The sequence below is a fragment of the Myxocyprinus asiaticus genome, chromosome 11 (genome assembly GCF_019703515.2).
Source record: "Myxocyprinus asiaticus isolate MX2 ecotype Aquarium Trade chromosome 11, UBuf_Myxa_2, whole genome shotgun sequence".
Taxonomy (NCBI): Eukaryota; Metazoa; Chordata; class Actinopteri; order Cypriniformes; family Catostomidae; genus Myxocyprinus; species Myxocyprinus asiaticus.
The window spans coordinates 47528273-47548699 of NC_059354.1; the positions used below are offsets into that span (position 1 = coordinate 47528273).

The 20427-nt window shown below is 37.2% G+C and overlaps 1 protein-coding gene across 1 annotated transcript in view; it reads right to left on the reverse strand.

The window, feature by feature from the left end:
* Positions 1-19395, reverse strand: part of ttc21b (tetratricopeptide repeat domain 21B) — a 40190-nt gene extending 20795 nt beyond the window's left edge. Inside the window, exons 1-12 of the mRNA XM_051710273.1 lie at positions 19252-19395; positions 17685-17814; positions 17484-17594; positions 16271-16437; positions 15933-16055; positions 12492-12649; positions 8452-8536; positions 6792-6890; positions 3834-4026; positions 2680-2777; positions 1251-1451; positions 949-1078 (exon numbers count right to left, since the gene is read on the reverse strand). Of these exons, the coding sequence (XP_051566233.1) occupies positions 949-1078; positions 1251-1451; positions 2680-2777; positions 3834-4026; positions 6792-6890; positions 8452-8536; positions 12492-12649; positions 15933-16055; positions 16271-16437; positions 17484-17594; positions 17685-17814; positions 19252-19284 (1528 nt within the window). The 5' untranslated portion in view covers positions 19285-19395. The remainder of the gene's footprint in view (positions 1-948; positions 1079-1250; positions 1452-2679; positions 2778-3833; positions 4027-6791; positions 6891-8451; positions 8537-12491; positions 12650-15932; positions 16056-16270; positions 16438-17483; positions 17595-17684; positions 17815-19251) is intronic.
* Positions 19396-20427: the final 1032 nt, after the last annotated feature.

A 20427-nucleotide genomic window follows, 5' to 3' on the forward strand; every position in this document is an offset into this window, starting at 1 on the left:
CCAGATTTTTGCTTTTATTTTATTTTTAAAGAAAAAGAGGGTCAAGTTGAAATACATTTTTGTGGTAATCAACATTATACCACAAAAGCTGTCGATTGAGCTTAACTTGTACTGAACCTTGAATATTCCTTTCATTTTCATAATGCAAAAACTCTTAATGGTTCAGAAATTAGGCTTGATTTTCCTAATTTCTTTTGATTTTGGGGTGAAATATGCAACATGATCACACAGGAGGTCGGCATGTTGTTTCCGATAGTTCCGGTACAATAGGATTGGCGACATAATGCCTACTCACGGACCGCCGACATCTATCAAATATGTCTGCATCGGCTCTAGTGCAATTGCTTTCCCCTTTGGCGCACCAGGAAACATGCTGCATCCGGAAGCATGTAGCATCAGCAGTGGGGGAGACCAGGGTTCAGATCCCGCGTCCAGACCAGGGAGTATTCGCGATCGCATAATCAGTGATAAGCGTGATTCGGATGTTGCATTTTCACCTCTAACATTATAGTTTTACTCCACTAATGGTTAGGATTAGGCATAGGTTTGGACTTTATAAAACATATAAAGGATTTTTCTTCACTGTATTAATGCCTGTACAGCTGAAAACAACTCTCTTCACATCTTGCTTCTGGCGCCTCTACATGGACATTACACCCGGGAAAATGGAGCTCACATGTGCCCCATTTGCCCAACAACACTTACAGCTTTGGCCACAGGGGGCAGTGTTTCGAATTTCAATAAGTATACACTGATTTTAGCTAAAGAAAAGTCGACCTACTCTTTCCGATCTCACTGTGAGATCATTCTGGAAATTTGACCTAGACACATTCTTGAGAGTCACTCAAAGCAACATTTCAGCTTCTGACAGGTTAAATAAATGCAACAAATAAAACCAGAAAATCAACGAAAATCAATGAGACATGCTGAAGTGTGAGGAGTAGGCACCTGACAAAAAACGGACTTTGGCCATGAGATAGACGGCTTGCAGCAGTCCAGGGACGACTTTGACCAGTGTGTCCAGTACAGAGGTGCAGTGCTGCAGCGGAGGCGCAGGAGGCTGGCCTAGACCAGGGGACTGCAGGAAGAACAACACATTTCAATAAATTAGAGAAGAAAAGTTTGCCAACACAACCTTTTTTGGTTTTTGGTCTGTTTTTCCCCACAAGAACAGCAGTTTTAATTTCATTTAAATAAATGACTTTGAACAGCACTCTGACTGTGAGCTGTATATGAGATTTAGAGCAGACCTTGGCAGGAGACAGTGCCAAATATTCCTTGGCGATCTCCAGCAGGAAGTCGGGGTTGAGTTTCTCAAAATACTCAACACTGAGCGGCAGCCCCTGCAGAGCGGAAAAGTGCGTGTCCACCGCATCATTTAACAGATTGGTTGCCTCGTCTGGCGGTCGTCGCTTTTTCACAGCCAACAAGGCCCGCAGATAAAACAGCTCCTAACACATTCAACAAGAAACCAAACTCGTTTACTTTCTTAAAGGTGAGGTATGCAATTTCAGCGCCTCTAGCAGCACCGAACATGATTTTCCAATTCTCATATGTTTTTATTCTGGTATGTAACAGCCACTTTTCACAATCCAATCAATTGCAGATACATAATATCAAGTTCCGCTCTACATTTTTTTCACCTCATTTATTCATGTTGAATATCTCCAAAATGCATTAGATTATAAGAGTAAAATGGGTTGTGGATGCCATTTCGAGGACTTTATTTACCCAAATTGTCATATCAATTAGGAAAGATGTGCTAATCTATATGTTTACTAATGGCTTGTACAGTTTATTCTCTTTTCAAACAAAGCTGAAAATAAATAAGAAAAGGATTTCTCAGGGGCCTGGGTAGCTCAGCAAGTAAAGACTTGACTACCACCCCTGGAGTCGCAAGTTAGAATCCAGGGCGTGCTGAGTGACTCCAGTCAGGCTTCCTAAGCAACCAAATGGCCCAGTTGCAAGGGTGGGTAGAGTCACATGGGGTAACCTCCTCGTGGTCACTATAATGCAGTTCTCGCTCTCAGTGGGACGCGTGGTGAGCTGTGCGTGGATGCCGCGGAGAATAGCCTGAGCCTACACATGCGCTACGTCTTCGCAGTAACGCACTCAACAAGCCACGTGATAAAATGCGTGGACTGACGTCTCAGATGCAGAGATAACTGAGATTCGTCCTCCGCCACCCGGATTGAGGCGAGTCACTACGCCACCACGAGTGCCTACAGTGCATTGGGAATTGGGCATTCCAAATTGGGGAGAAAAGGGGAAAAAAAATCCAAAAAGATAAAGAAACAGGATTTCTCTGAAGGGTTTTTTTTTTGTCACACGTTTACTCATGCAGTTCCACTACAAATAAGACATACCAGGACAGCTGCTATTGCAAAACAGATACAGTACATCTGTTTGTGCAAGCGATTTCTAAATCGGGTGCTTCAAGGGCCTCGGTTTTTGTGTAAACAGGCCCTGTTGCACACAACGGATGACTCAGTGGCTAAACACAGCAGAAGTGGATGAATAAATCAGGTCTCTCTCTGTTGAATCGGAATTAAAAGATCACAAAAAAGAACCACTTCTCTTTAGATTTTATGATTTATTCTGTGGAGCTATTCTGTAGAGTCTGTGCAACATACTATTGACAGTGGTCATATAAATTTTTTAAAGTAGGAAGTTTCTCACCCCTGATTTGCCAATGGACTGTTGAATCTCTGTTAGAAATTCTAGCTGTTGTTCTGCATCCTCAATGTGTCCTTCCATGAGCTGACACCTGATGATACCTGACCACACAAATAACAATAATACACAAGAACAGAACTACAAAAACAAACAAAATAAAGCTTGCTACTATGAGCAATGTTTAGACGTGCTTTCAATGCTGCCCAACAGTTTCATGGATCAATAGTTTTATAAATGCTGTTTAAAAAACAATTTAAGGGTACAAAAGTACATTTTTAGCATCTCCCAAAACCTCCCAAATAAAACTAAAAATTACCTGCAATAAATATTTCTAGCCTTTCCATGAAACAGTATTTTTATATATTAAAATACATGTTGTTTTCCTTTGAAAAAAAAAGAATCATTGACACCTGTCAAAAAAATCTGAACACATAGTTTTTGTTCCTTATATTTTGGGTTTGGGTGGTTTAAAGTGATGAATATTCATCTTCATCTAAAACATGCAAGCAACTTGCTATCAATATGCTTAAACATGCTAACAATGCCTAGTTAAATGCTAAAACATGATAGCAATATGCTAAAACAAGTTAGCAAGGCCAAGCTAAGTGCTAGAGCCTGTTAGCAATATGCTAAAATATGTTAACAAGGCCTAGCTAAGTGCTAGAACAAGATATCAATATGCTAAAACATGCTAGCAATGCCTAGCTAAGTGCTAAAATATGCTAGCACCATGCTAAAACTGGCTAGCAATGCCTAGCGAAGTGTTAAAAAATGCTAGCAACACACTAAAATATGCTAGCAACATCTGGCAAATAAAACGTCAAAAGTTACTAGATTTTACTTGATCTGGACTTTTAAACTCAATTAAGCTTTCAGACCAGGCTTTTTCAAGTCAACCTCAAAGTTTGTCCACAAACTTTATTTGTCTAGTTGTTCTTTCAGTTCAATATAAACTATGTAATGTTGCAGTTACAAATAAAGTTAACAGCCAACTTTAGAGTCACTCTGTTTTACATACTCACCAAAGACAGTTTTTACACATATTTGGTGCCTGGTAAGTGTTAATTTTTTAACCCTGATTACAAGCAGAATCCAATCAGAGTTGAAAGTCGGTTTTATAAGCACCATTATCCTTACGACTTTCAAGCTGGTCTCACCTATCAAAGCGGAGACGCTGCTCTCATCCAGAGTCATTGCTGTCTTGTACCATTTCATGGCTTCTTTCACTCTGCCCAGTAGAATCAGTTGGTAGCCCATCTCTGTGGCGAGCTCAGAGTCGCCCGATGCCTGAGTAAATGCCCGCTCCACCATCCTGTGAGTGTGCTGAAGGACTTTCTCTGCTCTCCCACACTGCTCAGTGATCACATTTTACATCTTACATCAAAAAACATCACATCTACTTGCAGCCGAATGTTATAACATCCTAAGACAAACTTATCTGAAACAGTAACTTTTAAGGAAATTTAATAAGAAAAAATATACAACAATAAGGACATTTTGAAATTGCAAAGCACCAAGAAGTCAAACCCATAATTTAATTTTACTTCCTCGATATATATATATATATATATATATAGAGAGAGAGAGAGAGAGAGAGAGAGAGAGCAAGAGAGAGAGAGAGAGAGTTTTATTTCCTCCTAAATTTGATAAAGGCTTTCCCGCCCTTTATTATGTGAAATATTGACTTATTCTCACTCATAAGTACCAAATGTTATTTAAGGTTAATATATGCATTGTGAATGCGGTTTCATTTTGTTTTAAAATAAACATAATGCTTCGGTAACACTTAATAATAACTACAGGGTATAAAGTATTTATAAAGCATTAGTTTATAGCTAATTAATTATTCAGAAATAATTTTCCCTACATTGTTAATACATTAAGAGTATATACAAATAGTATTTTATTCTTTTACATTTTCTGTTGCAAATGATTTTGTTATATCAATATTATTGTTTAATAAGTTCATATACAGTTGAAGTCAGAAGTTTACATACACCTTAGTCAAATACATTTAAACTCAGTTTTTCACAATTCCTGACATTTAATCATTGAAATCATTCCCTGTCTTAGGTCAGTTAGGATCACTACTTTATTTTAAGAATGTGAAATGTCAGAATAATAGAAGAGAGAGTGATTTATTTCAGCGTTTATTACTTTCATCACATTCCCAGTGGGTCAGAAGTTTACATACACTTTGTTTGTATTTGATAGCATTGCTTTTAAATAGTTTAACTTGGGTCAAACGTTTTGGGTATCCTTCCACAAGCTTCTCACAATAAGTTGCGGGAATTTTGGCCCATTCCTCCAGACAGAACTGGTGTAACTGAGTCAGGTTTGCAGGCCTCCTTGCTCGCACAAGCTTTTTCAGTTCTGCCCACAAGCTTTCTATCGGATTGAGGTCAGGTCTTTGTGATGGCCACTACAGTACCTTGACGTTATTGTCCTTAAGCCATTTTGTCACAATTTTGTAGGTATGCTTGGGGTCATTATCCATTTGGAAGACCCATTTGCGACCGAGCTTTAAATTCCTGGCTGATGTCTTGAGATGTTGCTTCAATATGTCCACATTATTTTCCTTCCTCATGATGCCATCTATTTTGTGAAGTGCACCAGTCCCTCCTGCAGCAAAGCACCCCACAACATGATGCTGCCTCCCCCATGCTTCACGGTTGGGATGGTGTCCTTCGGCTTGCAAGTCTCACCCTTTATCCTCCAAACATAATGATGGTCATTATGGCCAAACAGTTCAATTTTTGTTTCATCAGACCAGAGGACATTTCTCCAAAAAGTAAGATCTTTGTCCCCATGTGCACTTGCAAACTGTAGTCTGGCTTTTATATGGCGGTTTTGGAGCAGTGGCTCTCACAGGTACACCTCCAACTGACTCCAATTAGCCTATCAGAAGCTAATTGGCTAATTGCCTAAAGGCTTGACATCATTTTCTGGAATTTTCCAAGCTGCTTAAAGGCACAGTTAACTTAGTGTATGTAAACTTCTGACCCACTGGAATTGTGATATAGTCAATTAAAAGTGAAACAATCCGTCTGTAAACAATTATTGGAAAAATGACGTGTCATGCACAAAGTAGATGTCCTAAACGACTTGAAAAAAAAACTATAGTTTGCTAAAATTAAATCTGTGGAGTGGTTAAAAAATTAATTGAATGACTTCAACCTAAGTGTATGTAAACTGCTGACTTCAACTGTACAAGCAGTTTGTTAATGTTTTAGTTTGTTAATTATTCATCCTTAGTTAACCACTTGTTAACCATACCTACATAATTTATTTCAGTTAATGCAAACCAGTGATAAGGAAGTGTTTATGAGAACATTAAGAAGGTATGAATTCATTATTAATATATTTTTTGTGCATTTATACAGTATATATAATAATTGGACATATATGAATGCTTAATACATTTTTAGATTTCAGTGTGATAAATTTGCTATCTAACCTTTCCTGTTTAAAGTTATATCAAATTTTACAACACTGTTAACCCTAATACCCTAAAATGACTAAAATGAGTTTTAACAGAAGAATTAACGTCAGTGCTTTTATTAAATTATAAGCTTCTGCCTTTAAAATTTCCAAAATTGTCCCCCTTAATTTTCATTATCCAATTCAAAACATATATCTAATTGATTACATATATTATTGCATATATAATTTCTATATTAACTATGAATTTATGCCACCTTAATGTTCTCATAAACACTCTTTACCACTGTTTTGCATCAACTAAAATACATCAGTTAGGTATAATTAACAAGTTGTTTACTAAGGATGAAAAAAACATTATCAATTGATTATATATGAAATCATTAAACAATAATATATAGTTTGCTACAGAAAATATGAATGAATAACATACTATTTGTATGGATCCTGATAATGTAGTAGGAATACTTAATATGGTAGGAATATTAATTTATTAATTATCAAATATTTTATACATGTATTTAATATAAAGTGTTACCGCTGCTTTTTCCCTAACCCATGCATCCCTCTAATGCCATGTTTATATAACCTTGCAGATAAACAAGAATCTTAAGTGGTGACTACTCTAGTCTGTGTTTGTGTATCAGTGAGTCTATGGAGAATGTGAGTATTACCACTCGAGTGAAAGCTAATGACATCCTGTAGAAGAGTTCTGGATTGTTCGGTTCTTGAATGTCCAGATTACTGATTAGATTTGATAGCTGGTTTACAGACTGTGAAAAGACAAAAAGAAAAGATAATGATTAAAAGTTGTCAAAAATAAAATGAGAAAACATAAATACAAAAATATGATTCACAAATTCACAACCTAATTCACATTTCGTAAACACACAAGTGTGCTCACAATTATTTTGTAAATCATCACACGTTTGTAGACTGCCTTGGATTTTTGTGTTAGAATTTTTTGCACATTTTCTGGCAAGTTTTGATTCACAAATTCTTTAAAGGAATAGTTGACCCAAAAATGAATATGTGCTGATAATTTACTCACCCTCAGGCCATCCAAGATGTATCTGAGTTTCTTTCTTCATCAAAACAGAATTTAAGACTTTTAGGATTTCATTTCAGGCCTCCTCCTCTAAACAATGCAAGTGAATGTCCTCCATTTTTTGATGGTCCAAAATGCATATTTAGGGTGCATCAAAATAATCCACACTACTCTAGTCGACAAATAAAGTTCTTCTGAACGCAAACGAATGATTATTTTTAGAAACAAAACAATACTTATATACTTTTGAACTACAAATGTTCGCTTCGGTACATCTCTGTGACGCGCGCTCATGAGAGGGATGACGTAAACTCGTTGGTAAGGTCACGCGTCACGTGGAGGAGGAGTCAAGAAGCGTGTCATTGTTTACAAGAGAAACTTGTGCCGTTCACAAACCAAAACAGTCCAAAACAATTTCAAAACAATATAAAATAAAAAAATATATAATTTCCAAATAATAATAATAATAAAAAAAAACAATGTAAACAATGACGCTGTAGCGCGGAGGAGGGCGGGGCATGGCGGAATGACCGACGCCCGGACCCCAATCAGCCTGTTGAGGCGAGAGAGGGATGAAGGCGACCGGAGACGGCAGATGCCCTGTATGTGTTTGTGTCTTTTTATTTAATTAAATATTATTTATATCGTTAAACTGGTTCTCACCTACTCCCTTCCCTTGTACCCCCTTCTTGACTCCTCCACGTGACGCGTGACCTTACCAACGAGTTTACGTCATCCCTCTCATGAGCGCGCGTCACAGAGATGTACCGAAGTGAACGTTTGTAGTTCAAAAGTATATAAGTATTGTTTTGTTTCTAAAAATAATCAACCGTATGCATTCAGAAGAACTTTATTTGTCGACTACAGTAGTGTGGATTATTTTGATGCACCCTAAATATGCATTTTGGACCGTCAAAAAATGGAGTACATTCACTTGCATTGTTTAGAGGAGGAGGCCTGAAATGAAATCCTAAAAGTCTTAAATTCTGTTTTGATGAAGATAGAAACTCAGATACATCTCGGATGGCCTGAGGGTGAGTAAATTATCAGCACATTTTCATTTTTGGATCAACTATTCCTTTAAGTACATCCATTTTAGCCAATTAAATGAGCCATTTTTAATCCAGCCAATCGTAGTACGGCTTTAAGTCATGCATATATCATGTTGTGTGTAAAGTGCCCTTCATGATGAAATGTAATAATTACCCCAGAACAATTGAAAACAGGTGAATTGTACTTTGTGAACATATTCATTTTCAAAACACATTTGGTTGATGATGTTATACCTCTCCGATGTCTCCCTCCCTGCAAAGCGAGTGCAGAGCCAGCATCCTCAGAGCCTCTAGATTATTTTTCTCTCTCTGAAGAAGCCTGAACAGATGAATAGAATGTGGAAGTCAAGCACAAAGTTTGTTTTTGTGAAACATATGTTCCATTTCTGTCTTTATTTGAACTTCTGGATGCAAATTTTCACACTAAATAATCACATTATTCATGTATGCAAACATACAGCATCAACTCACATGCAGCATCTGTTCTACTCAAGAACACTTAGCAGTCAATAACAGATAGCTGCACCTGTCATATGTTGTTATAGGAGAAAGCAATTATATTGTGCTTTTCATGTTAGATAACTGGGATACACAGCAGACCACATCAGCAAAGATAGTCCTTCTATTTTTTTTTTTTTTTTTTTTAAAGAAGTAGGGCTGCATGATATATTGAATATTCACAATATATTCGTAATTATTTTGCTGGCCATATGGGTAACACTTTATAATAACTACAGGGTATAAAGTATTTGTAAAGCATTAGTTTATAGTTAATTGATCATTTATAAATTATTAATACAGTAATATGCTACATACAACTAGTATGTTCCTCTTATATGTTTACTGTAGCAAACAACTTATTATTGTTTAATATGTTCATATATAAGCAGTTTGATCATGACTTTTCATCCTTAATAACCAACTTACCAAGTTGGCAATGACCATGACATAATCATCTCAACTTTTCAGAGTAATGGATCATTAACAAATGTTTAATTAAGGCATATGTATTTCTCACTATAAACTGGGTCACAAAAATACTTAGCTAGTAGTTAGTCAGTGCTTTACTACAACCTTTATTAATCATTTGCTTTAAAATTAAGCGTTCCTAAAACAGTAATAAACAAATTAAATAAGCATGAATATATGTACAATTCATTGCATATGTAAATGTATATATTTATTTATTAAATATAGATTTATGCCTTCTTAATGTTCTCATAAATACTTCTTTACCACTGGTTTGCTTCAACTGAAATAAATTAGTTAGGTACAGTTAACAAGTTGTTTACGAAGGATGAGAAATCATTATCAAACTGCTTATATATGAATTATTAAATAATAATAAATTGTTTGCAACAGAAAATATAAATTAATAACATACTATGTGTAATATATACTAATAATGTTTTAAAAATGTTGTAACAACTATTTAAATACTGAAGTAACTATAAACTAATGCGTTACAAATGCTTTATACCGTATACTTATTATAGTGTTACCGCAACAGAGTTAGTTTGATGTATTTTTTTGAATCAGTTCAAATTGTCTGTTTCAGTGTATTGATTCATAACTCTGATTCACAGAGATTTTTTTTTTAGAAAATTAAATGAGGGTAAATATTACTTAAGTCTTATTAAATTGGTGCATATTAATAAAAATGATTAAATATTGTTCTTCCTTGTGTTCAGTTGGTGAAAAACTGTGTAAAACATGCCTTGATAACTAAAAACTAGATTTTTACTGTATTTTACTTCATGCATTAAACATTTAGAATCTACTTTGCTCTTTGGTTGAAATGATGGTTCCATTGATTATCTGTCAATGGGGAAGAGAAACAATGATCCAGTCATTCTGTACAGATCTGTGGAATCACTTCTAATTTCCATTTGTACTTCAATCATTCCTATTTTATCACTTCAGAGTGTATTTTTTGGTATAAAAAACTGTCACAGTCAGGTCTGACTGTGCCTTCCCTGACTGTCTGTCTGTCTCGTCTGAGTGTCATGTCTGTATGTGCCATTTCTGTGTGTGTCTGTGTTTTCCCTCATGTGTTTCAGGTGCCGTCGGTAAAGGTGGGTGATTGGCATTTCCGTGGGAACGCTGATTGCCTAGCTCATCAGCGTACCGACAGCACCTGTCTCTCATTAATTACATCTCCATATAAGCTCTCCTTGTGTTGAGTCCTTTGTCAAATCTTTTGTTATTGTATTGGTGCTGTTTGTATCCAGTCAGTTTTGTCCTGTTCCTGTGATTACTTTGGTCAGTTTCTGGTTTATGAGTTTTTTAAGTTTATCTTTGTTTCTGTTTTCCCCCTCATGGGAGTTTTTGGTTTGTACTTCTGTTTTTTGTTAAAAAAAAAAAAAAAAGCCCTTATCCCTGCATCCCTGAATTTGGGACCTGCCTCTCTCTTCATATTCGTGACAGAACGATTTAACAAAGGACTCAACACAAGGAGAGTTTATATGGAGAAGTAATAAATGAGGGACAGGTGCCGTCGGTCCGCTGATGAGCTAGGCAATCAGCATTCCCTTGGAAACGCAGATCATCCACAAGCTGGGCACTCAGCGTTTCCACGGAAATGCCAAATCACCCACCGGCAGCACCTGAAACACATGAGGGAAAACACAGACACACACAGAAATGGCACACACAGACATGATACTCAGATGAGACAGACAGACAGTCAGGGGAGGCACAGTCAGACCTGACTGTGACAAAAAGACCATAAAATGTCTCAAGTTAAATATCATCAAAAAGTATCAAAGGGATGGATCACCCAAAAATGAAAATTCCGTCATCATTACTCACCCTCATGTTGTTCCAAACTGTATAGAGCACTCTGAATGTACAGTGTGCTCTTTTCGATACAATGCAAATAAATAGTGACTGGGGCTTCAAGCTCTAAAAGCCAACCACCATAAAAGTATTCTTTGATATTGCAAACGCTTTGTGTGACAAAAAGACCAGAAATTTAAAAAAGTCGTTATTCACTGATAGTCTTCCCCTCTCTGCCATAGTTCTCAAATCGTATTCATAATTATGTTCAACTGAAATGTTTTTGAAGTGAATGAGATTTTAGATTTATTGGTCATTGCATTAACCCTCTGTAGCGCGGAGGAGGGCGGGGCTGGGCAGAATGATGGACACCCGGAGCGAGGGATAAGGGCGACCGGAGGCGACAGCTCGAGAGAGAGAGAGAATTACGGGTAGCTGCACTGTATGTGTTTATTTATGTTTGTGTGTTTTTGTTTAAGTTTATTATTAAACTATTATTTATATTGTCAAGCCGGTTCTCGCCGCCTCCTTTGCCTCTAACCCCTTTACACCCTCCTATTGTCTTAGGGTCATTTTTGACCCGGGACAGGTAAAAAATAATATAATACCGCATAGTTTTTGGTACTGGAACCAAATGTTATGACTTTGTCAAGACCATAACATTTAAAAAAAAAAAAAAACACAGCAAAAAAAGAAAAAAGATTTTCGTGCATAACTGTTTAAGAGAATTAACCATTTAAAACAAATAGTTGCTTCTATTGATCTTTGACCTTCTGACCTTATGGAAATTTTACAGATTAAATTTTTTCCCCATTATTACACACTTTTAGACCACAATAATAATAAAATAAAAAAAATGTTAAGGGGGGTCTTTAGTGCCTAATCAAGAATTAATGCATTTTGAATAGTTTTCAATTTAGGTAAAAACAATTTCCTGAAAGACAAAAGGAGGGTGCAGTTTTTTAAGACAATAGAATAGTTTAAAAAAAATAAAAAAATAAATAAAAAGCTGGACACAGCACAACAAATGAAACAAAATGCACATGTCGAGACACATTCTTTTTAACTTGGCATGGTGTGTAAAAAATGGGGCACATGCTTACGTAGACAAAACATTTTTTAAAACAAGGAAGATGGGCACACAAACTCGTTCGGTGGGAACCACCCCTTTCAGCTGAGGGGAAGATTTTCAGCATATAAAATAAATTTTCGGTCTATTCAACACACAATGCAATCGTATTATATCAAAAGACTATGAATATAATGCACTGTAGTCATATGGACTGCTTTAATGGTGCTTTTTTTTTTTTTTGGACAATTTGAAGGTCTCAGTTCACATTATAAAAAAAGCAGTCTAGACATTCTGCAATATATATCTTTTTGTGTTCCACAGAGGAAAGGAAGTCATACGGGACAACAACGATATGAGGGTGAGTATATGATGACAAACTATCCCTTGAAGTATCAGATGTGATGTGTTGTGAACAGAGTCTGACCTCTGAGCTGCATCCACAGTTTGTTCCCAGTCCTGTAGTGTCAATAACAGCGTCATCTTTTTCACCAAGGCAGGTAGAAACGATGGGTAACTCACGATCACCTGGTTAATGGTTTCTAACGTGCCAGAATAATTCTGACGAAATTCATAATAGTGTGCCTAAGAGAATGACACATATAGAACATTACACAATTAATCTTTTGGTGATAAGTTTCAGTATAAATAAATAAAAAAATCGAATTCAAAATTCTTCTTTCTACGGAGCCCCTAAAGGGCCATGGTGGTGGGGAAAAAAATAGTGGCATGGGTAAAAAAATGTGTTCTCTCGCAAAACTTTGCATTCCCCCGAGAAACGATGCTTTCTCTCACAAATTATTTTGCGTTCTCTCGCAAAACTCATGCTCTCATATAGGCATTCCCGTTCCTGATGCTCTGCAGGCTATTGCATTTATGAGAGATAAGTCGAGATGACAGGTGTCGGTGCCTACTTTCTGTGGAAAACTGTATCTTGTAATTGCATCATTACATCATAAATCTGATATATGGCATATGCAAAAAACTAAACAGAAAATATATGATTTTAATGCAATTCAAAATGCAAAAATGCTACAAAAATGACGGTTTTTATATATGTAGCATGTTTTCCCAAACAACAGGCCTAATGGAATTTGAATATCATATGCTCAAATATCAACTATTATTTTATGTTGAGGTAAGTTTATGTGGCCATTTATCATGCGCCAGCAGATGGCGACAATTGTGTTATGAGTAAGTCATTCGTTCAACACTGACACGTACCAAACCACATAAATGATGCCTCCACAGGGCACTCTGAAGGGAGAGCAATCATGGTGGCTAAACTTAAAGGGTTGTTCCAAACACAAATATGAATGATTTAAAAGTGAGTTCCGAATTGCAGTTATTTTAAAGCCCAAAACCTTCGGTCACCACACATAATGAAGCATTTATTGGTTTATTAATGGAGAGGGAAACACCATCACAACAACAACAAAAACAATAATAATATGCGATTCAATTGTGCGTCACAGCATTCCATTTCAATTAGACCACTCGCATTTAATGTAATTTTAACTGTGCGGTCTTTATTTTCACACATTCATAAATTGAAGATATGATTTGAGCATTGGCTAAGTATTGTCTTTTGGGCTTCACTCTTTCATTGCACTGGCTTCCTCTTCTTGTTGAACTCAAAAGCTGGAATAATGCTGGAACACACATATGAGAGCTAGCAGAAGACTGTCATTATTATGCACATTTTGCGAGAGAACGCAAAATAATTTGCGAGAGAATGCAAAAGTTTTGCGAGGGCACGCAAAAATTCTCAGGGGAACACAATAGCATTTGTTTATTTTTTTCCCCCACCCAACAAATTTTTTTCCACTACCTTGACATTTAGGGGCTCAGTATCTTTCAGCTCAAGGTAGTGTTTAATTTCTGGTACAAACGAAACTGCAAAAATAATACTTCATCCCAAACAGATTTGCAAAAATGCTCTTATTGCACCTTCCACACCACTCCCCATTTGTGTCATAAAATCTGTCCAGAACATATCTGGGTCATATTTAAACCCAAAAATATATATATTATTTATTTTTGCACAAATTGGCTACGTTCATACTGCAGCTGAATATGACCCAAATCTGATTTTCTGCTCAAATCTGATTTTTTTTTTTTTTAAAGTGGTTAGGCCTGTAGTGTAGTCTGTCCACCTATCTTTCAAAGGATTTTGCATATGCCCACCTTAAATTAGTTATGATACGTATGGCCGACAAACAGCGAGGAGGCTTTTGACCCTTAACTTTTAATTATACTGAGGTGATGCCGCAGCACCGTTGAGTGAATTGTGATTATTATTATTTTAAATAAGTGCACAGAGATTCTTTGCACGGAGCAGCGGGAGGCAGGACTACAACTGCAGGCACGGGCAAAATAGACAGTTCGACTCAGCTGAGCTACCAATCAGAACATTTGTTATAGACGCTATTGGATATTTTTTAACCTATCATATTTTCTGTTTCAATAAGGGGCAGGACATTTCTAACGTCTGTAGTGAAATGCTGATGCGTATTTGAGAAATATAGAAACTGCGTGAGTGACATGTTGGAGCACTTACATAAATCTATCTCTGCATCTTTTCATTCACATATTTTATTATGTGTAGTCCAAACAAATCACTGAACCCAACTGTTGAGCCTTTAATTTGATCTTCTTGCATTAAAAAATAAATTAATGCATTAACTAGAAAAGAAATGACTCGCAAATAAAAGTTTTAAACCATAAATGCTTCATGCTGCAACCACCCCCACCCCCCATGTTCAAGCCAAATCTACACCCATGCACCTGCCTAATGTTGTGTAGGTCCCCCTCGTGCCGTCAGAGCTGTTTTGGCGTTACGAGAGGGACCTACACAATATTAGGCAGGTGGTTTTAATGTTGTGGCTGATCGGTGTAAATACAGTATATATATATATATGCACACTGATCAGCCACAACATTAATACCACCTGCCTAATATCATGTAGGTCCCTCTCGTGCTGCCAAAATAGCTCTGACCCGTCGAGGGATGGACTCGACAAGACCTCTGAAGGTGTCTTGTGGTATCTGGCAACAAGGCGTTAGCAGCAGATCCTTTAAGTCCTGTAGGTTGCGAGGTGGGGCCTCCATAGATCGGACTTGTTGGCCCAGCACATCCCATAAATGCTCAATCGGACTGAGATTTGGGGAATTTGGAGGCCAACTCAACACCTTGAACTCTTTGTCATGCTCCTCAAACCATTCCTGAACAATTTTTGCAGTGTGACAGGGCGCATTATCCTGCTGAAAGAGATCACTCTTGTGGACAGGGGTCAGCATGGGCACTCTGACAGGTCTGCGGCTACACAGCCCCTTACGCGGCAAGCTGCGATGCACTGTGTTTTCTGACACCTTTCTATCATGGCCAGCATTAAGTTTTTCAGCAATCTGTGCTACAGTAGCTATTCTGTGGGATCGAACCAGACGTGCTAGCCTTCGCTCCCCACGCACATTAATGAGCCTAGGGTGCCCATGACCCTGTCGCCGGTTCACCGGTTGTCCTTCCTTGGACCACTTTTGGTAGGTACTAACCACTGCATTCCGGGAACACCCCACAAGACCTGCCGTTTTGGAGATGCTCTGACCCAGTCGTCTAGCTATCACAATTTGGCCCTTGTCAAAGTCGCTCAGATCCTTACCCTTGCACATTTTTCCTACTTCCAACACATGAATATATGCCTAATATATCCCACCCCTTGACAGGTGCCTTTGTAATGATACAATCAATGTTATTCACTTCACCTGTCTGTGGTTTTAATGTTGTGGCTGATCAGTGTTTCTATATATTATATTACATTTGTATTTTATTATTTTATTAAAAGTTATAATACATTTCTAGAAAAGTTACCTTTCCCATCAGGGCAAAAATGTCACTTTTCTCCTTCAAGGCCTCATCAAAGTATTTCCCAGATTTCTTGGCATAAGCATCTTTATTAGATTTCAGATCGATCCATCCTTTCAGTACAATTCCCTAAAGAACACACATAATCCCAGTATTGACAAATAAGAGGAAAAGCTGGCACACAAGTCTAATGTTTAATAACGAAATTTCAAATAGAACAAAATGAGTATGGCCTAAACACGTAATACAACATAACATATACTGGCATTCTGATAAATTAGTTTGTCAATATGGAAAGCTCACTTAGCAGAATTCTCTAAAGGAGATGCATCAGAAGATCTGACCTCTTTAGCTCCACTGGAGATCTTGATCATTCTATCCACATACTCTCTGGCTTTCTCACTGCGACCCAGCAGCCAAAGCAGCAATCCAGTGTAATACAGCGCTTTAGGACTCGCCGTCTTCCTCTCCTCCTTCACCCTTCCATCCAACTCCTGAATCACATCACGATCTACACGCAAGCAAAGGAAGTCAAAGGTGAAGTTGAAACAGAACGTGTGACTGTGAACTTTGGTTTTAAAGTGCAGGCACCTTTCATAGTAGGTGACTTAAAGGGATAGTTCACCTAAAAATGAAAACTCTTGTCACTCTTATGACGTTCCAAACCAATATGTTCATAGTCTTTTTCCATACAATGACAGTTGATGTTGACCACAGCTGTCAAGCTCCAAAGAGGGACAAAAACAATAACATTAAGTTATCTAAGTCAAGTAACATTCAGTCAAGCACTGAAATGTCATATGGACTACTTATATATTTATATAAAAAAATTTTTTTGATTTTCTCCCCTTTTCTCCCCAATTTGGAATGCCCAATTCCCAATGCGCTTTAGGTCCTCGTGGTGGTGTAGTGGCTCGCCTCAATCCAGGTGGTGGAGGACGAATCTCAGTTCCTCCGCGTCTGAAACCGTCAAACCGTGCATCTTATCACGTGGCTTGTTGAGTGCGTTACCGCGGAGATCTAGCGCGTGTGGAGGCTCACGCTATACACCGCGGCATCCACGCACAGCTCACCACGCACCCCACCGAGAGCTAGAACCACATTATAGCAACCACGAGGAGGTTACCCCATGTGACTCTACCCACCCTAGCAACCGGGCCAATTGGTTGCATAGGAAGTCTGACTGGAGTCACTCAGCACGCCCTGGATTCGAACTTGCGACTCCAGGTGTGGCAGTCAGCGTCTTTACTTGCTGAGCTCCCCAGGCCCCACTTATATTATATTTTTGGTGTTTTTGTTCTTTTTGGAGCTTATCAGCTGTGGTTACTATGAACTGGTGTTGTATGAAAAAGAGCTGCAAGTTTGGAACAACATGAAGGTGAGAATTTTCATTTTTGGGTGAAATACTCCTTATATTTTCGCCTGGTGGAGAGATTTTGGGTGGGCTCTTTTGACTTGAGCAAGTACGCAACCACCCAGAACATCCTAGCAGCCACCTAGCAACACCCTAGCAACCAACCAAACTACCCTAGCAAATCTTGAGTGAATTAGACCTACCAGGGTTTGGTCTTTTCTTGTGGGCATAAACCAGAGCCATGAGAGCACACAGAGAAACATCTCTCTTCTCCTTCAGCTGCTCCAACTCTTGAATGGCATCCAGCACTTGATCTGTCAAAATAAAATAAGAAAGGGCCTTAAAACCCATCTACTTCCTGAGATGCTGAGAAATTCAGCCAGTGAACGGTGGGTTTTCCTTACCTTGCATGAGCAGTCCATATGCATGGAGGAATGTGAAGATTGGATCATGGCTGAATTTCCGTTGAGCTTCACTGGAAACATCTACGGCATGATTGTAGTATTTTTCCTGGCAGTAGTATAAGATCAAGGCCTGAAACAGAAGATAGGGTCAGTCTACAGTTGCGATGGCAGATTCTTTGACTCACGTTTGGATGGCAAAAAGTCAAACTGCACTGTAAACAATTCCAATAATAAAAAATATACTGTCCAATACCGCGCCATCATTTTGAGTAACTTTTACCCTGTAACTTTTAGATTTGGAGTTTTATGCGAAGTCTAAGCTTTCTAACCATATTAATGTAATGTTTATACTCTAAACCGTTGTCGAGATATAAACAATTGAAATGCTTTCCTTTTTACTTCAGTGCATAAAACTCAAATTGTATCTCTGGGACAAAGTGACTCAAAATGATAGAGCAGGTCACATATACATTCTTAAAAATGTACTGTAACTTGGTTTAGTATTTAATCTAATATGTAATACAGTATTTAGGATTATATCAATTGATTATGTAACAGTCACTGCTCTATAATCCACTTTTCCAGTTCAAAGAAAGTCATAAAATAAGCCCAAAATATTAGTTGTAAAACATAGTGTCTTGGGCATTAATTAAAATAAGTTAAACATTAAATTAAAAATATTTGATTTAATAATTTACACAAAACCAATTGGCACTAATACAATTTTTTAATTAAAACTACTGCTTCTACATGTGTGTGTGTGTGTGTGGGGGGGGGGGGGGGGTAGGAGGACTTTTTTTTAGGTTACAAACTGGTAATTACAAGGGTATTATGCTATAAATGTGGTTTATGAGGACATTTCTAGTGTCCCCATAATTCAAATTGCTTAAAAAAAAAAAAAAAAAAAAAAAAAAACTATGTTTTTTTTTTTTTTAAATGTAAAAATGCAGAAAGGTTTCTGTGAGGGTTAGGTTTAGGGTTAGGGTTAGGGGATAGAATCTATAGTTCGTACAGTATAAAAATCATTGTGTTTATGGAGAGTCCTCATAATGATAGCTGCACCAACATGTGTGTGTGTGTGTGTGTGTGTGTGTGTGTGTGGGGGCGCGCGCGCGTTTTAAAAATATAAACATTTTTGAAGGTTTTGAAAAAAATCTTTTTACCATTATTTAGTTCTACCTTGAATGAAATGGGAAAAGATAGGAATTGATTAGCATGGAAGATGAAACAACTTCAGATAGAAATGCCACTGCAATTGTAAATTCAGCAGGTATGCACTGACAACATCAGCTCATGTTGCTGTAAGACTGATTCGCTGGATGAAACTTACAATTTCTTCCAAAAACAACTGATTTTGTGTGGCAATGACGCTAACACATTTCCCTGCTTGTCTTGCTTGTAGAATAGTGTCTTGCACGGATATTTTTAAAACATCAAAAAAACTAAACGCATGTCAACAAAACAGAGTGTTTACATTTTATGTATGATGCATAAAGACCCGCTACATTATTATCATCCGTCTTATTTGTTGAATTTTCACAAGAAGTTTAATATTTTCATCACTTACAAGCGTTGACTCTTCATCATCAACGCCCGACATCGTGTCAACACACAGCAGCTGTCGAAACAACTGTGAAAGGAAACAAAAAATACGTTTCTTCGCGGCAAATTGGATACTTTTTATCCGTTTCTCGCCATTTTTGATGATGAAGCGTCATAGTAACCAAACAAGCTCCGCTATTTCCGCCTGAAAACCAGGAAGTGACGTGAGGGGCTCTGACTTAAAAAAAAAAAAAAAAAAAAAAACAGTGGCGCAATACTTTTTGGTAACACGTGGTGGCACCACACTCCATTATTAGTCTTTATTTATTAATTTATTTATTCATTCATTTATTTGTTTTGCATAAAAGATACATTTTACAGAACACAAATATAAAAATATAGGGGGGATATTTAAACAAGGAAAATAAATACAATTGATCTAAATTTCGTTCAATAATAAGGGATGTTTATATGCTTTCTTATTGGAGGATATTTTCAGAAGGGAAGATAATAGAACCCTACATAACAGAGTCCATTTGGCAAAAAAAATATTGGGTTTGAATTTAAGGTAACTTTCCTTATGAATATGGTATTTAGCCTACCTATTATAAAATAAAATGTACCATATTATCTATTTCCTTATTAATCATTTTGTAATTATGAAAAAGATAGTTATAGAAAAATTATTAAAAAGTGGTGAAATGTAAGAAATAAAGCAAATCAAATATAAGACCACAAATATTTAGAGAAAGAACATACAGCTGAAGTCAGAAGTTTACATACACTTAGGTTGAAGTCATTAAAACTCATTTTGTAACCACTCCACATATTTCATATTGGCAAACTATAGTTTTGGCAAGTCATTTAGGACATCTACTTTGTGCATGACACGAGTAATGTTTCCAACAACTGTTTACAGACGGATTGTTTCACTTTAAATTGACTATATCACTATTCCAGTGGGTCAGAAGTTTACATACACTAAGTTATCTGTGCCTTTAAGCAGCTTGGAAAATTCCAGAAAATTATGTCAAGCCTTTAGACAATTAGCCAGTTAGCTTCTTATAGGAGGTGTATTAAACTGGAGGTGTCCCTGTGGATGTATTTTAAGGCCTACCTTTAAACTCAGTACCTCTTTGCTTGACATCATGGGAAAATCAAAAGAAATCAGCCAAGACCTCAGAAAAAATAAATAAAAAAT